This window comes from Triturus cristatus, chromosome 6, assembly GCF_964204655.1.
Source record: "Triturus cristatus chromosome 6, aTriCri1.1, whole genome shotgun sequence".
In the NCBI taxonomy this organism is placed as follows: Eukaryota; Metazoa; Chordata; class Amphibia; order Caudata; family Salamandridae; genus Triturus; species Triturus cristatus.
Genome location: NC_140589.1, coordinates 1,471,167,877 through 1,471,180,838, shown reverse-complemented (window position 1 = coordinate 1,471,180,838; position 12,962 = coordinate 1,471,167,877). Strand labels below are relative to the sequence as shown.

Below are 12,962 nucleotides of genomic sequence, written 5' to 3'. Positions count from 1 at the left end.
GGAGCACATCCTGCACAGTGGGAAGGCTGTTTTCTCTATGTATTGATGATCAGTGGGAGGAGTCCAACTCCTCCACCCCTTCCAGAGAACCAAGCAACTTTCTGGGAGTTGTAGTCAGCCCAACAAGCAAGAGCGTGTCCTGTGCAGCGGGAAAGCTGTTAGCTCTCTGTAGTGACGAACAGTGAAAGGGACCAACTACTCTGCCCCCTCCAGAGCACCAAGCAGTCTTCTGGGAGTTGTAGTCAGCCTAAAAAGCATGACGCAAGCTCAGGGGTCTTTCTGCTACAAAGAAGTTATTTCTACTGTAAAGTGGCCCAAAGAAGCTGGCATTGTATTCTGACAGTCTCACAGATGAGACGAAACAAAGCAAGTGCTTTACAACTGCTTGCGGAGTCGTCGTCGTCCCTAAACAGTGCACTTCATTGTTTCTGCTTCATATTCCATTGTGTAATAATGTTGAAGCAGCTTAGTAAATTGGTTTAAGCTGTATTTGCATATGAGGTACCCCAACTTCCTCATTTTATATATGACTGAAGCACTCTTTGCAGGGTTCTTGTATATGGGTCTGCTGTGAACAGGCTTTTGCATTTTGGCTATCATTACAACAAAATTTTCACTTGTAAACCTCATACTCTGCATCTCTATAAAAGATCTAATATAATTTTCTAAGGCTTTTGACTCCAGGTTTGGAAATACCAAGTGAAAAGCCTCTTTGATGGCAAAAGCCAGACACCAATTGTACGAATTTTTTAGCAAGAATTTAAATTGTGTCATAAAATAAAACCTAATAATGAAGCTTGTGTTGTTTCAGAGGCAATCACAAAGGAGGTACTGAGGGCTTTTTAGACAGGTCCAGTATACATGCCATAGCAATAATGAAGATACAAAAGGTATGCTGTTCCAAATGACGAAAACAAGAACAAGGGAGACCCTACTCGCTAGGAACCAGGGTAATTAGGTATGTAACAGAAACAGCGGTTCCTGCGGGACAATGAAGACTATATTTATAATAATATGAGCAATTGCAATGATAAAGGGTTACAATGACGTCAGAAAGAAAAGCTAGCAAGGACACAGCTGACTGTATTCGCAATATTGTTTTTATATGTTAAACAATGTATCAGTATAGGACAACCTAGCAAAACGAACCAATTCAATCAGCCCTGATCACTGTACACACAGGCTGTGATTATTGTACAATTGCTTATGGTCGTTTTCTTATGAAATCCAAGTCACATTTGTCACTAATTTAAAAGTTTTATGCTTTGTTTGGTTCCAACTTCACTGGGGACACCTAGCACTATTATGTTTTTTCTTTTATGTACATATTGATACATTGTTTGACATATAAAAACAATATTGCGAATACAGTCATCTGTGTCCTTGCTAGCTTTTCTTTCTGACGTCATTGTAACCCTTTATCATTGCGATTGCGCATATTATTATCAAGATAGTCTTCATTACGTTCCTAATATCGAGACAAGGGAAAACTGGTTGTATGTTGTACAACCACCCACGTGTAGATAGATTTGATTTTATTAGGTCCTGACGAATCGCCACCAGATTGTTTAACTACCAGATGAGAAACATGTTGACCGCACAATAGAGCGCCCTACCTGACACATAATCTCAGACATGCACCTTTGCTTCTTTTAATCAGGGTGGGAGACCCATTGATTGAAATAGTCTTCGCTGGTACTCCCTTACCTGTTTTAAGATTTCTTTTAGGTTATACACCTCCACACTGTCATCTACACTAATTAGGCCCCTCACCCCCACGGCACCAAACAGCATTTGGAATAAAAGATCTCCGCCAAAGAGCCCCTCATAGGGAGCCCGTCAGGTATTGTAGCGCCGACCTGACGAGGAGCAGCCCATATGATGAAGCATGACACCTTACCGGGTGTGTGAGGGCCCTATATTCCAAGAGGAGGAATCCCCATCCTCCTACATTTCATGACCACATAAAACCAGTTTTCCCTTGTCTCGATATTAGGAACAGCATACCTTTTGTATCTTCATTATTGTTTCAGAGGCAGAAATGTTTGTTTAGTTAAAGGAAACATATTTTCCACAGTTCTGATTAGCTACCTAACCACTACACCCTGGGACTTGCACTCCGGCACCTCAAACATCATCACTGAACATTCCTTATAGCATCTTCATTAAAAAATGTAGTAACCTCACTCGGTACTGCTAATCACATACTGTATGAAAGTAGCCTATCACATGTTTTCAAATCTGTTTGCAGTGAGCAGAGAGCACTCTTTTTCTGTATATCTTCATGCTCATTTAATATATGTGAGGATGGCTGTTGATTTAGAGTATAAATGGAGGAGCACGCATTGCTTCTTCGCTGTATAATCTCTGTGAAGATACTTAGCTGCTCGTAGTGATACTGTAACCTTACATTTGCATTTAATATTTGGGAGAATATTACTTACTTCAGAGTAGAACTGCAGGAGTTTTTTTTTGTATGCGTTTAGTTCATTTCTAAAAGGACGCCTATTTGTGGCACTGAAACTGCTGGCTTTTATTTGTATCTAATATCTGTGATTAGCTGAATCATGAATGAGTGGAACTTTAGCAGCATTTCTTTTTATAAACTTTGGAAGACATAAAGTGACTGATAAGGGCAGTGCAAGCTTGAATCTCAACTCAATGTCTATGAGAACATACGTTCAATGGAATTGCAGCCTTTCCTCTCAGTGTTGTCTCAACTAGTTGCTGATTTATAGTTGGTCTTGTTGTTTCACTGGTAATTTCATGGACAGCGTCCCTTGTCATGTAACCTGAGGCCATGAGCAGGCGCATGGTGGGTATTATAGTTGTGTCGAGCTATCTTGTGAGTACCAGAATAATGAACAACAAAAAAAACACTGCACAACTACGGGAGAAATGGAATTACACTTTTTGAACTGTAATGCAGTTCGAAATTCACCACCCCTTGAAAAAAGTCACGGCCACCTTAAAATGTCAGTAAGAACCACTGCCTAAAATTTTAAGGTGATTTAAAACACCTTAAAATAGTCGTACTTCTCCAACCACACTTTGGTTCAAGAACCTCGTTTATCAATTACTAAAAAAAGTAATAGTCAGTTGCAGGTGAGAGTATAGTCAGTTGCAGGTGATAGTACCACATCTGTAGTGGTTGGCCACAAGACGTGGCATTTGGCCATATACTGTAGCTGTGGAGGCATCATGAGGACATGGCTCACGGTGTGGCTACCAACTGTGTCCTTTGCTTAGGTGCTGCTGCACCCACACAAATCCGCCAAACCAAGCTTACCTTTCTACCTAACCAGGGGTATTTTTCGAATATTGGTGATTTTGTTTTAATCCGGATGTCTTCCCGAACCCACCAAGTCAGCCGGCCTTATTACAGCGTCAGTTGGTTCTAGCGTCTTGAAAATAAACAAGCAGGTAGCGAGGATGTGAGGTATGCATGCATATATATCAATCGGATGCCTGCAGGCACTTGGTCCGCACTATCAACTGCTGGCTAAATAAATAAATGCGCGCGCACGGGACTTTTAAGTGTTTATATTATTTGCTATCAAAGTGTGTTAGGTTGTTTCGCTAAGTGCTGTGCTAAGTGTGTGTGTATAGAAATAAAAATGCAACTTACCAGTGATGTTTTCCCTCCTGTTTGTTCTCTGTAACAGAAAGGGTTCAAAGACACCAGTCAGTATGTTGTGGGAGAATTGGCAGCACTGGAGAATGAGCAGAAGCAAATTGACACCCGTGCCGCACTGGTGGAGAAGCGTCTGCGCTATCTCATGGACACAGGTACGGTGCCCAATTACACTGTAAACAGTTTTGGCAAATTGAGCGTTCACAAACTCTCATAGAGTTTTGGAAGTGTGAATCTTTGAAGCCTGAATGTTCAGCAGAACTGCCTTGAAAATGAAAAGGCTGTGATTTGCAGCCACCTCTCTGGGCCCCGGCGATAAGCGTGCCTTCATGGGAAGTGATAACTCGCCCTGATACCGTGTGAGCCAGCGCTATTGAACACTGTGCTCATCCATGCAGAGCGCGAAGACATATCTGTGCCTCATTGATATGCCACTGCCGCCGAGAGGGGGGAGAGAGATCTTGCCCTCTTCTACGCTCTCTCCTTGGGGTGGGGGCGCCGAGGGGGACATTTGGGCAGCTAAAGCCATGCATTGCACGCGACCAGGTACAGTCCATGGGCTCCGTTCGCGACATGACTGAAATATGAGAGTGGTACCTAGTTGTGGAGACTCTGAGTACACAATGATGTTTGTGTAGGGTATTGTATTTTAGTGCTAAATGAATGACTCTATTTTGCATTATTCAGCTCGTGCGACGTTTGCATCGTTGATGAGTTTGAGTGTTCTAATATTTGAGTTTGTTTTAAATGAAGAACATGGGCATTCTTCGGCCCAGTAGAACACACTGCTTCGGGTTACACCGCTGCACTGTCTAATTTTGTGGGAGTGGAAGCAAATGGCGCCACAAATTACACGTAATGAATGTTTTCCCCCGCTCCGATTCCCCTTCATATTTCATTTGGATCATCAAAATTCATTGCCTATTACAGGGACACTTTTTTTTTTGATAAATGGCCTGCAGCCCATATACCAGTAATGTCACGGTCACAGGAATTTAGAGACATGCTCAGAATTGAAAATAAAACCAAGTAAGAAAATGTGTCATGCCTTAAATTAACTCGGTTATTGCCACTTTCTTATTCATCTGCAGGCCAGCAATACTGAAAATAATGGCAATTACAATTTAAGTTATGATTACTGCGGTGAATGTATGTGCTTGCTCCATATATATTGGTTAGTTAGTCCTTGATAGACATGTATGGCGATGTTGCACTTGCCTGGAATACCTTTTCAAACGCTAAGAAAAATGTGTTGTTACAATGCATAAAGTTGGTTTATTTGACTGTGGTTCTTCTGCATGACTGTCAAACTGTGGCGGTTTATGTTGACGCAATGTGCAGAATCTCACTAGTACCTATAAGACAGTTAATGAAATTCGGGACAGCACTCTGAGGAAAAATAACAGTTTTCAGTCACTATTGGGTCAAAAGTTCATAAATACTTGTTAAAAGGAACTACTAAATTTCCCAGATGGTAATAATTTCAGGTGCTTGAGCTGTCCACTAAGCAATGATAGACCTGCAGCAGCCTCTTCTGTCTAGGCCTTATATGCTTCTTTGATGGATTGTACATTTATTCCAATAGAATATTTAGCTGTGTGCACAGGTGAGAGCAACCGGTGCAAGTATACAATTGGAGCCTTTCATAACTTTTTAGCTCTTCATTTAATTTTGTTCTAAAGACTAAAGTATAGTCTCGATCAAAGGAAAGCATGTTAGCGGATACAAACTTTGGCATGGGTATCTTTGAATGTGAGGACATCGAGGAGAAGCTGAGCATTGTTCTTCTAATTCAGCCAGTATCCTCACATGAGTATCAACGCCTTCTAACTGAGCATCCAGTTTGAAAAACCTCCATTTAAAGAAGTATACAAAAGCTTATGAAAATGGGTAGGAGTTTACTGTACTCTCTAAAGAGCGTTCCTAGTTGAGAAAACCAGAGGCGGCTCCTCCTTTAAGACGGAGGAGTTCCGCCCCACTGCTATTGAAGCAGTGATAAAGGGAAAAATAAAATGACAATACTAACGTTATTATCATTTTATTTTTTGTTACTGCAGGGCTGTGTTGGGGCAGGCTGGTATCTCGGAGCAGGGAGGAGGAGTCGTTTGTGCACACTTAAGTGCGTATGACTGCTTGGCCGGTCGTCTTGGCCTGGCCTGACATTAATGCGCACTTTGCAGATTCCCCACCAGGCTGTAATGCTCAGCCTGGTGGGGAATATACACAGGCCTCCTTGTCCCCATCTGAGCGCCGATCCACGGCTCTCAGACCAATCACAACGCTGCATTGTAATGCTGTGATTGGCTCAGGGGAGCCTGTTTTCCCGGGTGCCCCCTGCAGCTTCTTCTGGACAGGAGTCAGGAAGAGAATAGTAGTGGGGACGGAGGAGAGGCGGCGGAAAAGGTAAGTGGATTTAAAAAAATATATTTTTCAACCCATCTGTCCCCTCGTTTCGCCACCCCTGTTCCCTACAAGCCGCCACTGGAGAAAACATAAGATAACTGAGAGGGCTGGTGCACATAATAAAATGTTTAAGGTACTACGTAAATTAGTCTCGTGAGGTGACAGCAGATGGTACTGTTTAGAGATGTATGATTGCACTATAACGTGGGCCACCTTTGCGCAGACTATCACTGCAACATCTGCAATAAAAATTATTGATGAGAAAACTGTGCATGGTAGGGATGCAAGGTATATGTACCCAAGGGCATGAGGTGGAGTTACTCAAGATAACTATAACTGATGAATTTCAGTGATTTTGTACGTTAAAAACTGCGTGTTTTAACTGACATTTTCACACAAGTATCATGCCACCTTAACCTTTGATTTACTCAGTGGAAAAAAAGAAAATATATATTATATATATCTATATCTATATATATATATATATATAGAGAGAGAGAGAGAGAGAGAGAGAGAGAGAGATATAGATAATCTTAATAAAGACAAAATGCCTCGGCTAAAGACAGACTTAATTAGAGGCACAAATATTAAAGAAAGTCAAAAGAGTGCAACCATGGTATATGCTCTCCCATAAGTGCAGACTTATGACTCATCAATTCACAAGTTTTTAAAGCAGTAGGCCTGGAAACTGCACTCCTTTGTGAGCTGCATTTTTGCGTGAGCATTTATGCATGTATATGTTTGTTCAAGCGAGACTCTGCTAAGCATCTACAAGTTCACTTTCCCTATAACCCCTCCCCCCCCCCCCCCCACACTCTAGAAAGAGTTTTACTTCTGCACTTCAAGGAGTACATTTCCAATGTTTAGGAAGAGATTGGAGAAGAGTTGGTGGGTGAAAACCCTCAAACGTGAAAGTTTGAAGCTGTGCACAGGTTCCAAAAGATATGTCAACCTTGGAACTACAACTTCTCGCTACTTCCAGCTCCAATACCTAGATTTGCGGAAAGGTGGAAAAATAAGGGTGTTCTTAGAACACAAATCCTGCAATAATATAAGTCTGGGCATTATCGGAGAGGCTATTTTCAGAGCTCTGATTCAATGAGAACGCCACCATAATTTGTCACCTCACTGCATTGCAACAAAGGTACAAGTGGATTTTTTTTTTTACAGGACAAGTGGATTTATGAAGCATTTCATACCAGGGAAAGGAGATATTTTATAGAATTCCACAGGCCTGTAGAAGGTTTGCGCTTTCTTTTTTAATCAAGTCAAAAAACTGCTCAGCAGTATCCATACTTTGGACTGGCACAGAAAGCAGCAGGTTTGAGGTAACCAAAGTTTATCAACGATGTCATAGACCATGTCATAAGTGAAATAATATGTGGGGTAATTAGCAGTGCATTACAAGGTCGCAAGTTATAGTTACCTTATGGCACAAGTTGTAGTTACTTGAGATAACTATAACTGGTGAACTTCAATGGTTTTATACGTTTAAAACTGCATGTTTTAACTGGCTTTTCACCTAACTATAACGTCACTGTAACCTTTGGTTCTATAGTGAATTCCTAATTATTTTTTTCAACATAAAGTAATATTTTATTACCATACGTAAAGTCAATCCTCTGCAGTGTATTGCCTTTGGCCATGCGTGGCATGTGTTTGGCCGCAGAGTCTACTCTAAGGCCACACACTGCGTCCAGCTACTTGCAAGCAGCCAACCCCATGGCCTTTTAGCATTTGCAGAGTGCAGTTTTTCTCGCAGGTCCTGGCTGCACTCGGGTAGACTTACTAACTTTGCAAAAGTTGTCATAACTCGAAAATGTAAAAAATAATCCTATCATCATCTTTCTCAGAAAATAACCAAATGATTTTAATCTAGCATACATTTCAGTAATACTCACAATTTAAAGTTTAATATTGATTAATATAAAAAAAATTTAAAACGTATAATGAAAAATAAACCTGCCTGTGAGTCTTTCCTTTAAAATAATTTTTATTATGGCATTTTATGGCCTGAAAAATGTTTAAAAAGAGACTCATACATATTGGGTTGAAAACGAAAAGCAGCATGTCTCAAAGTCTTTATTTCACCTTTTTAAAGCCCACAAAATACAATCTTAAAACAATGACAAGAGGGCCTTGCACTCAATCTGAAGAGCATAGTGCTCCAGCAAGGAGTGCTTTAAAAAGCACTATAAGCTATCCTAGGGTCATGGTTTTAATGACCCAGGAGATATATTGTTTATTTATTTGAATGTTGCTTTGGGGGGGACTGCTTTACTTCCTGGAGCCCCCCACAACAATGCCTGGTGGTGCCCCTCCCTGTTCTGGGAGCACCACCAAGCTTAAAAAAATAGGAACTACTATGATAATGAGTGATTTTTGAGACTTAAAAACATGTTTGCTTTTATCCACTGTTTGTGTCACATTGGTGACGGCCCGGTAGCTCCCACAACAATAATTTTTTGCAAAAACGATGTCAAAACACAACACATTGACAAAACCAAAAGGCTGGCAACCACCACAAGAAAGATGTATCTTTGCTAAAGCTTGTTTATTTTCCTGTTTACAATAATCTTGGTTTTACACTAATGTTCTATTATTAATACTTTTTGGAAATATAGCACGTATCAAACACACTTTATTAAAGCGTGCCTTGAAAGAAATGGTATCTAAAGTTGCACAGTTTATCAAAACGTTTTTCTTCTAGTTGCTATTTTTTTGTGTACATTTTATTTTGAAAGCAAAAAATCCCCACTCTTGCCTTCAGGCTTCTTCGAGTATATGCATTTATTCAGAGCATTCTGGAAGCATTAGATGTAGCCCCAAACTGCAACTCATTTTTTTACTGGAACCACTGTCAGTAGTTCAAGCCGAACTCCCAGCATTTTCTTACAGCGCACACCCTATTAATAAAGACTTTGCATTAATAAACCATAAATACAAGTTTGAATAGCATGAACATATGGATACAAATCTTACCTCAACTGCAGACAATGCTCTTTCACTGATCCATAATGTTGTGCTGTGAACTGGTAGCCAGTTGGTTTGTTCTACAGGGGTTTGGGCCTACTTGTCCAAAGGACAAAATAAATATGAAAACCTGATGTCATTGACCCCAAAGAATATGCCTAAGGCGTCAGGCTCTAGGAATTCCACACGCCTGCTCTTTTAACTTTGATGGATTGATCTTTCTTTACTAAATACCGCTTTCCCAAAATGCTATATCTTGTTGTTTAATCATTTCAAACAGTATTCATTACAGCCTTATTTTGACTCTAACAAAGTCTCCATCCTGGAAGCCAACGATTAAAACAGTAATTATTATATCTCCTTTCTCTTAGTTAGTTTATCTCAGATCCTGTGTTTACGAACAATTATAGCCAAAACCTTTTTTAACACCTATTTCGATCTTATACTCTCTCGATGCTCAGGTTATAAACTCATTTGAATGTTCAGTGCCTGATTATCCAATCTCACTGATTGGCACTCAGGGTTTCTTTTTACTTTGGAGTTTCTGATTATGTTTGTTATTTATACGTATATTTTTTATTGTATTCTTTAATGGAATGAAAGAAACTATTTTGAAATTGTATAAAAAGTCAATCTTTGTTCATTTGTTTTAGAGGGGCCATCCATAGTAGAGAAAAACGGTTCTCTTTACCAAAAATTGCCTTGTTAACAATTACCAACAATGCATATTCTAGAATGTTGCTTCGTTTCATGACCGCTGCTTGAGTTTTGAGGTGTATCGTAACATCTATCCCCAAATGGCCCCTTTAAAGAACCTTACTAAAGGTTTTGCCTATTTTATACTGGTGGCCTGTTTCTTAATTAACACGAATTACTGAAATGCCTAATCAGAGTAGGAAAGCTTATGTGAAATAAGTTTAATCATCTGCTACTAGTTGTGACTAGAGCTTGGCAATGCCAGTCAAAAGGAGGGCAACTTTGTAGGCTTTGCCACAGCTACCTTCAATCTTTACTGCATATTTTATACTACTGTGTTGCATTGCATAAAGCTAGGCCTACATTGTTATACTACCACACTAAAACATTGATGTCATTAGCTGTGAACTAAAACTTGCAGAATTTATGCACAAAACATCTAAAATAATGAGTGTCTTAATTTCTGTAATTGTTTTCTAATTACTTGCTATGTAATCTAAGAGATTTACTATGAATACTTATATGATTGGTTTTATACCAAAATACACTAATATGTAAATTAATAAAAAGTAATCACTCAAAAAGTTGATTAGTCAGATCACTCATAATGTTTTGCACTTTATTCTTTACTGTTTGTTGCTGAGGCGAAAATCTATTTGAAACGAGCACTTAAAAATTCGACAGAGCAGATTGTGGCGCATAAAGTTTGGCACCAGAGTGGGGTCTCACAATACAGCTGCAGTGCAATAAACAATCACCCTTGTAGAAGGTGTGAAACAAGATTATTCTAGGACTGACTCACTCAGGCACAAAATAAGACTACACACTAAATAAACCAAGAGGAGTAATCATGTGATACTTAGAACAGACCTGTTGTTACGCATATTGGACATACATGTACGTGTTCAGAATGACACTGGTAATGAAGATAGTAAACAGAGACTTTGTGGAAAAACTGATGAGCAATCGAGAGCTCCATGAATCCGTACAAAAGGCAACATTATGTTATATAATGCTGATCACATGACACTCATTCAACTAAATAAATACCCTATGAGATTTAAAAATTCTGTGCCCTTAGATCTAACAGTGAGTGGTGGATGTTGAAGATATTATTTTAAAATTAGTTAAAAATAAACAAGTATCAAGATTTATCTTCTACAATACGTTTCAGAAACAGTACCAAAAAGGGTTGGAACACAGACATCAATTAGGCTTACAGATTATGTTTATCATTAGAAAAGCATTAAGGAATCCTTTGTTATAACAACATTTTTTATGATTCTTAGAACATTTTTAACTAGTTTGTTGCTTTACTCCTTAGTCCACTTTAACCACTTTCAACTAATTATGTAAACCATGCTATGAACTGTACTGTTGAAAACACTTCTCCTAGCTGTCTCTTGCTGTAAAGTCTCTGCATGCTTTACTTCCACTTATGTATCCAGCCTTGAGCAAGCCACTTTTGGTCTTCAAGCCTAGCTAAGGTTTTACATTTTGTTGAGTTATATAATATTTATTTATTGCTCTGTTTGACATTGTTTTGTTGGGAAAAGGACCCCTTCTTTGATCCGTGTTATGCGATTATTTTTTCAATATGTTCATGTGTTCCTTTATTTGGCTAAGTTTCCTTCTTTATCTCTGCCACCCTTATTTTCTTTTGTTATCTGGTATAACCTTAATGACTGTCGATGGAGTCTATGCTCATCCATTACTGACTGGAAGTACGGGGGACTGGAGGGAGGTGTTTCCCATGATTCAGTGTTAAGGGTCTGCATTGGGGTTTTCCGTTGTGTCCAATGTTTCCTCCATTACTTAGTAGTTTCTCGTTTATTTTTCATTAATCTTAGATCAGCGATGTGGTCTATCCACTTAGTATCCACCCAAGGTGGTTTCTATTTCATTAAGAAGAGATTTTAGTGGCAACAATATAGGAAAAGAGGCATGTCTCTGAGGTGAACTTCATTCTTGTTGGCATGTATGGCTAGTAGTCTAAGCGGTTGTCTCCTTTATGTTAGTATTTGGGACGTAGGACCTTATTGAGTGTTTCAGGGGTATGTTGGTGTTATTAGATGATGTCGGATACTTTTGTGATCTACAAAAAGAGTGGTGGGGGATAGTTGTTGTACAGTATTGGCCTATGCTTGCTTAGAGTGGCCTATTATTTGTTTAATACATTACAATGTTTTCATCTATTTCCATTCAACACTGAACATGTTTGTATGCTCTCTGCCTATGGCTGTTTGAGTTATACCCCTCTTCAAAAGCTGTTGTACCTCACTGCATTGTTCTTGCTCCCACTTAACCCCTTTCATGGAGTCTCTACATGTATGTGCATGGGCCAGCTCTTTCTCCACCTCTCTTTAGTGAGGCACACTGCCATCCCTGAGCAACACCTCCTTTAATCTTCCCAATATATAATGCACTAGCTCTTCCTCCATATGATCTGCGTTGCCCCATTGCGCTGTGTAATCGGCCATTCTCTGTTGATCTCATCTGTGGAATGGACTTGGTGGAGTTGTAACTCACTTGAGTGAATACAAGCAATTGTTATGCTTTACCTTCAGATCCCACCTCAAAGGTTCTAGGAATCTCTTCAGTATAGTATTGTTGATGATGTAGAATAGAAAGGATCAAAATACAGTTCTGCACCAATGTACTCAGGTGAGGACAAGACTTATTGTAAAATTCTAGAAGTGGACTCGCCAGCGGTGATGCTCAGATCTGTATTGCATGTTAAAACCAACCACACATGAGATTATCATGCAGACCAAACTTGTGATCCAGAGCTCAAGGCAGAACTCTCAACTGTCAGTTATAATTACTGAAATCTTTCAATGCAATCATTTAAACTGGCCATCAGGCTCCATGAATATCTTTAAAAATCCATAGAGGTCTTCCACCAGCTTATCATAGCTGTTCAAGTGGACAATATTATGCATCTGTTAGAAAGGACCAGAAACTGTTTACATACCTGCTGAAATACAGTATTGCAATTCCTTGTATTGCTGTTCTTTCTACACTATGCTAGTTTGATTTAGTTCTTCATCTTTAGACCATTCACTGAATAAATAAAGAGCTTGCTTGCCTCCTCATATAGCTCAACCTATTTAAGGTCCTAATGCTTTTGAATAAAAAAATGCAGTTAACTTCCAAAGCTGGTGCTTTCTGGAACACATACGCCAACCTGATGACTCAAAGACATAGTGCAGTTTTTCTTCTTGCAAGGTGTCGATGCCTATCTTCCCACACCTTG

The 12,962-nt window shown here is 39.5% G+C and overlaps 1 protein-coding gene across 4 annotated transcripts in view; it reads left to right on the top strand.

The window, feature by feature from the left end:
- Window positions 1-12,962, top strand: part of EHBP1 (EH domain binding protein 1) — a 2,118,711-nt gene that overhangs the window by 1,687,267 nt on the left and 418,482 nt on the right. For all 4 annotated transcript variants that reach the window (XM_085612564.1, XM_085612565.1, XM_085612563.1 and 1 more), the window contains one exon: window positions 3,666-3,789. In XM_085612564.1, coding sequence (XP_085468690.1) covers window positions 3,666-3,789 — 124 coding nt within the window. The remainder of the gene's footprint in view (window positions 1-3,665; window positions 3,790-12,962) is intronic.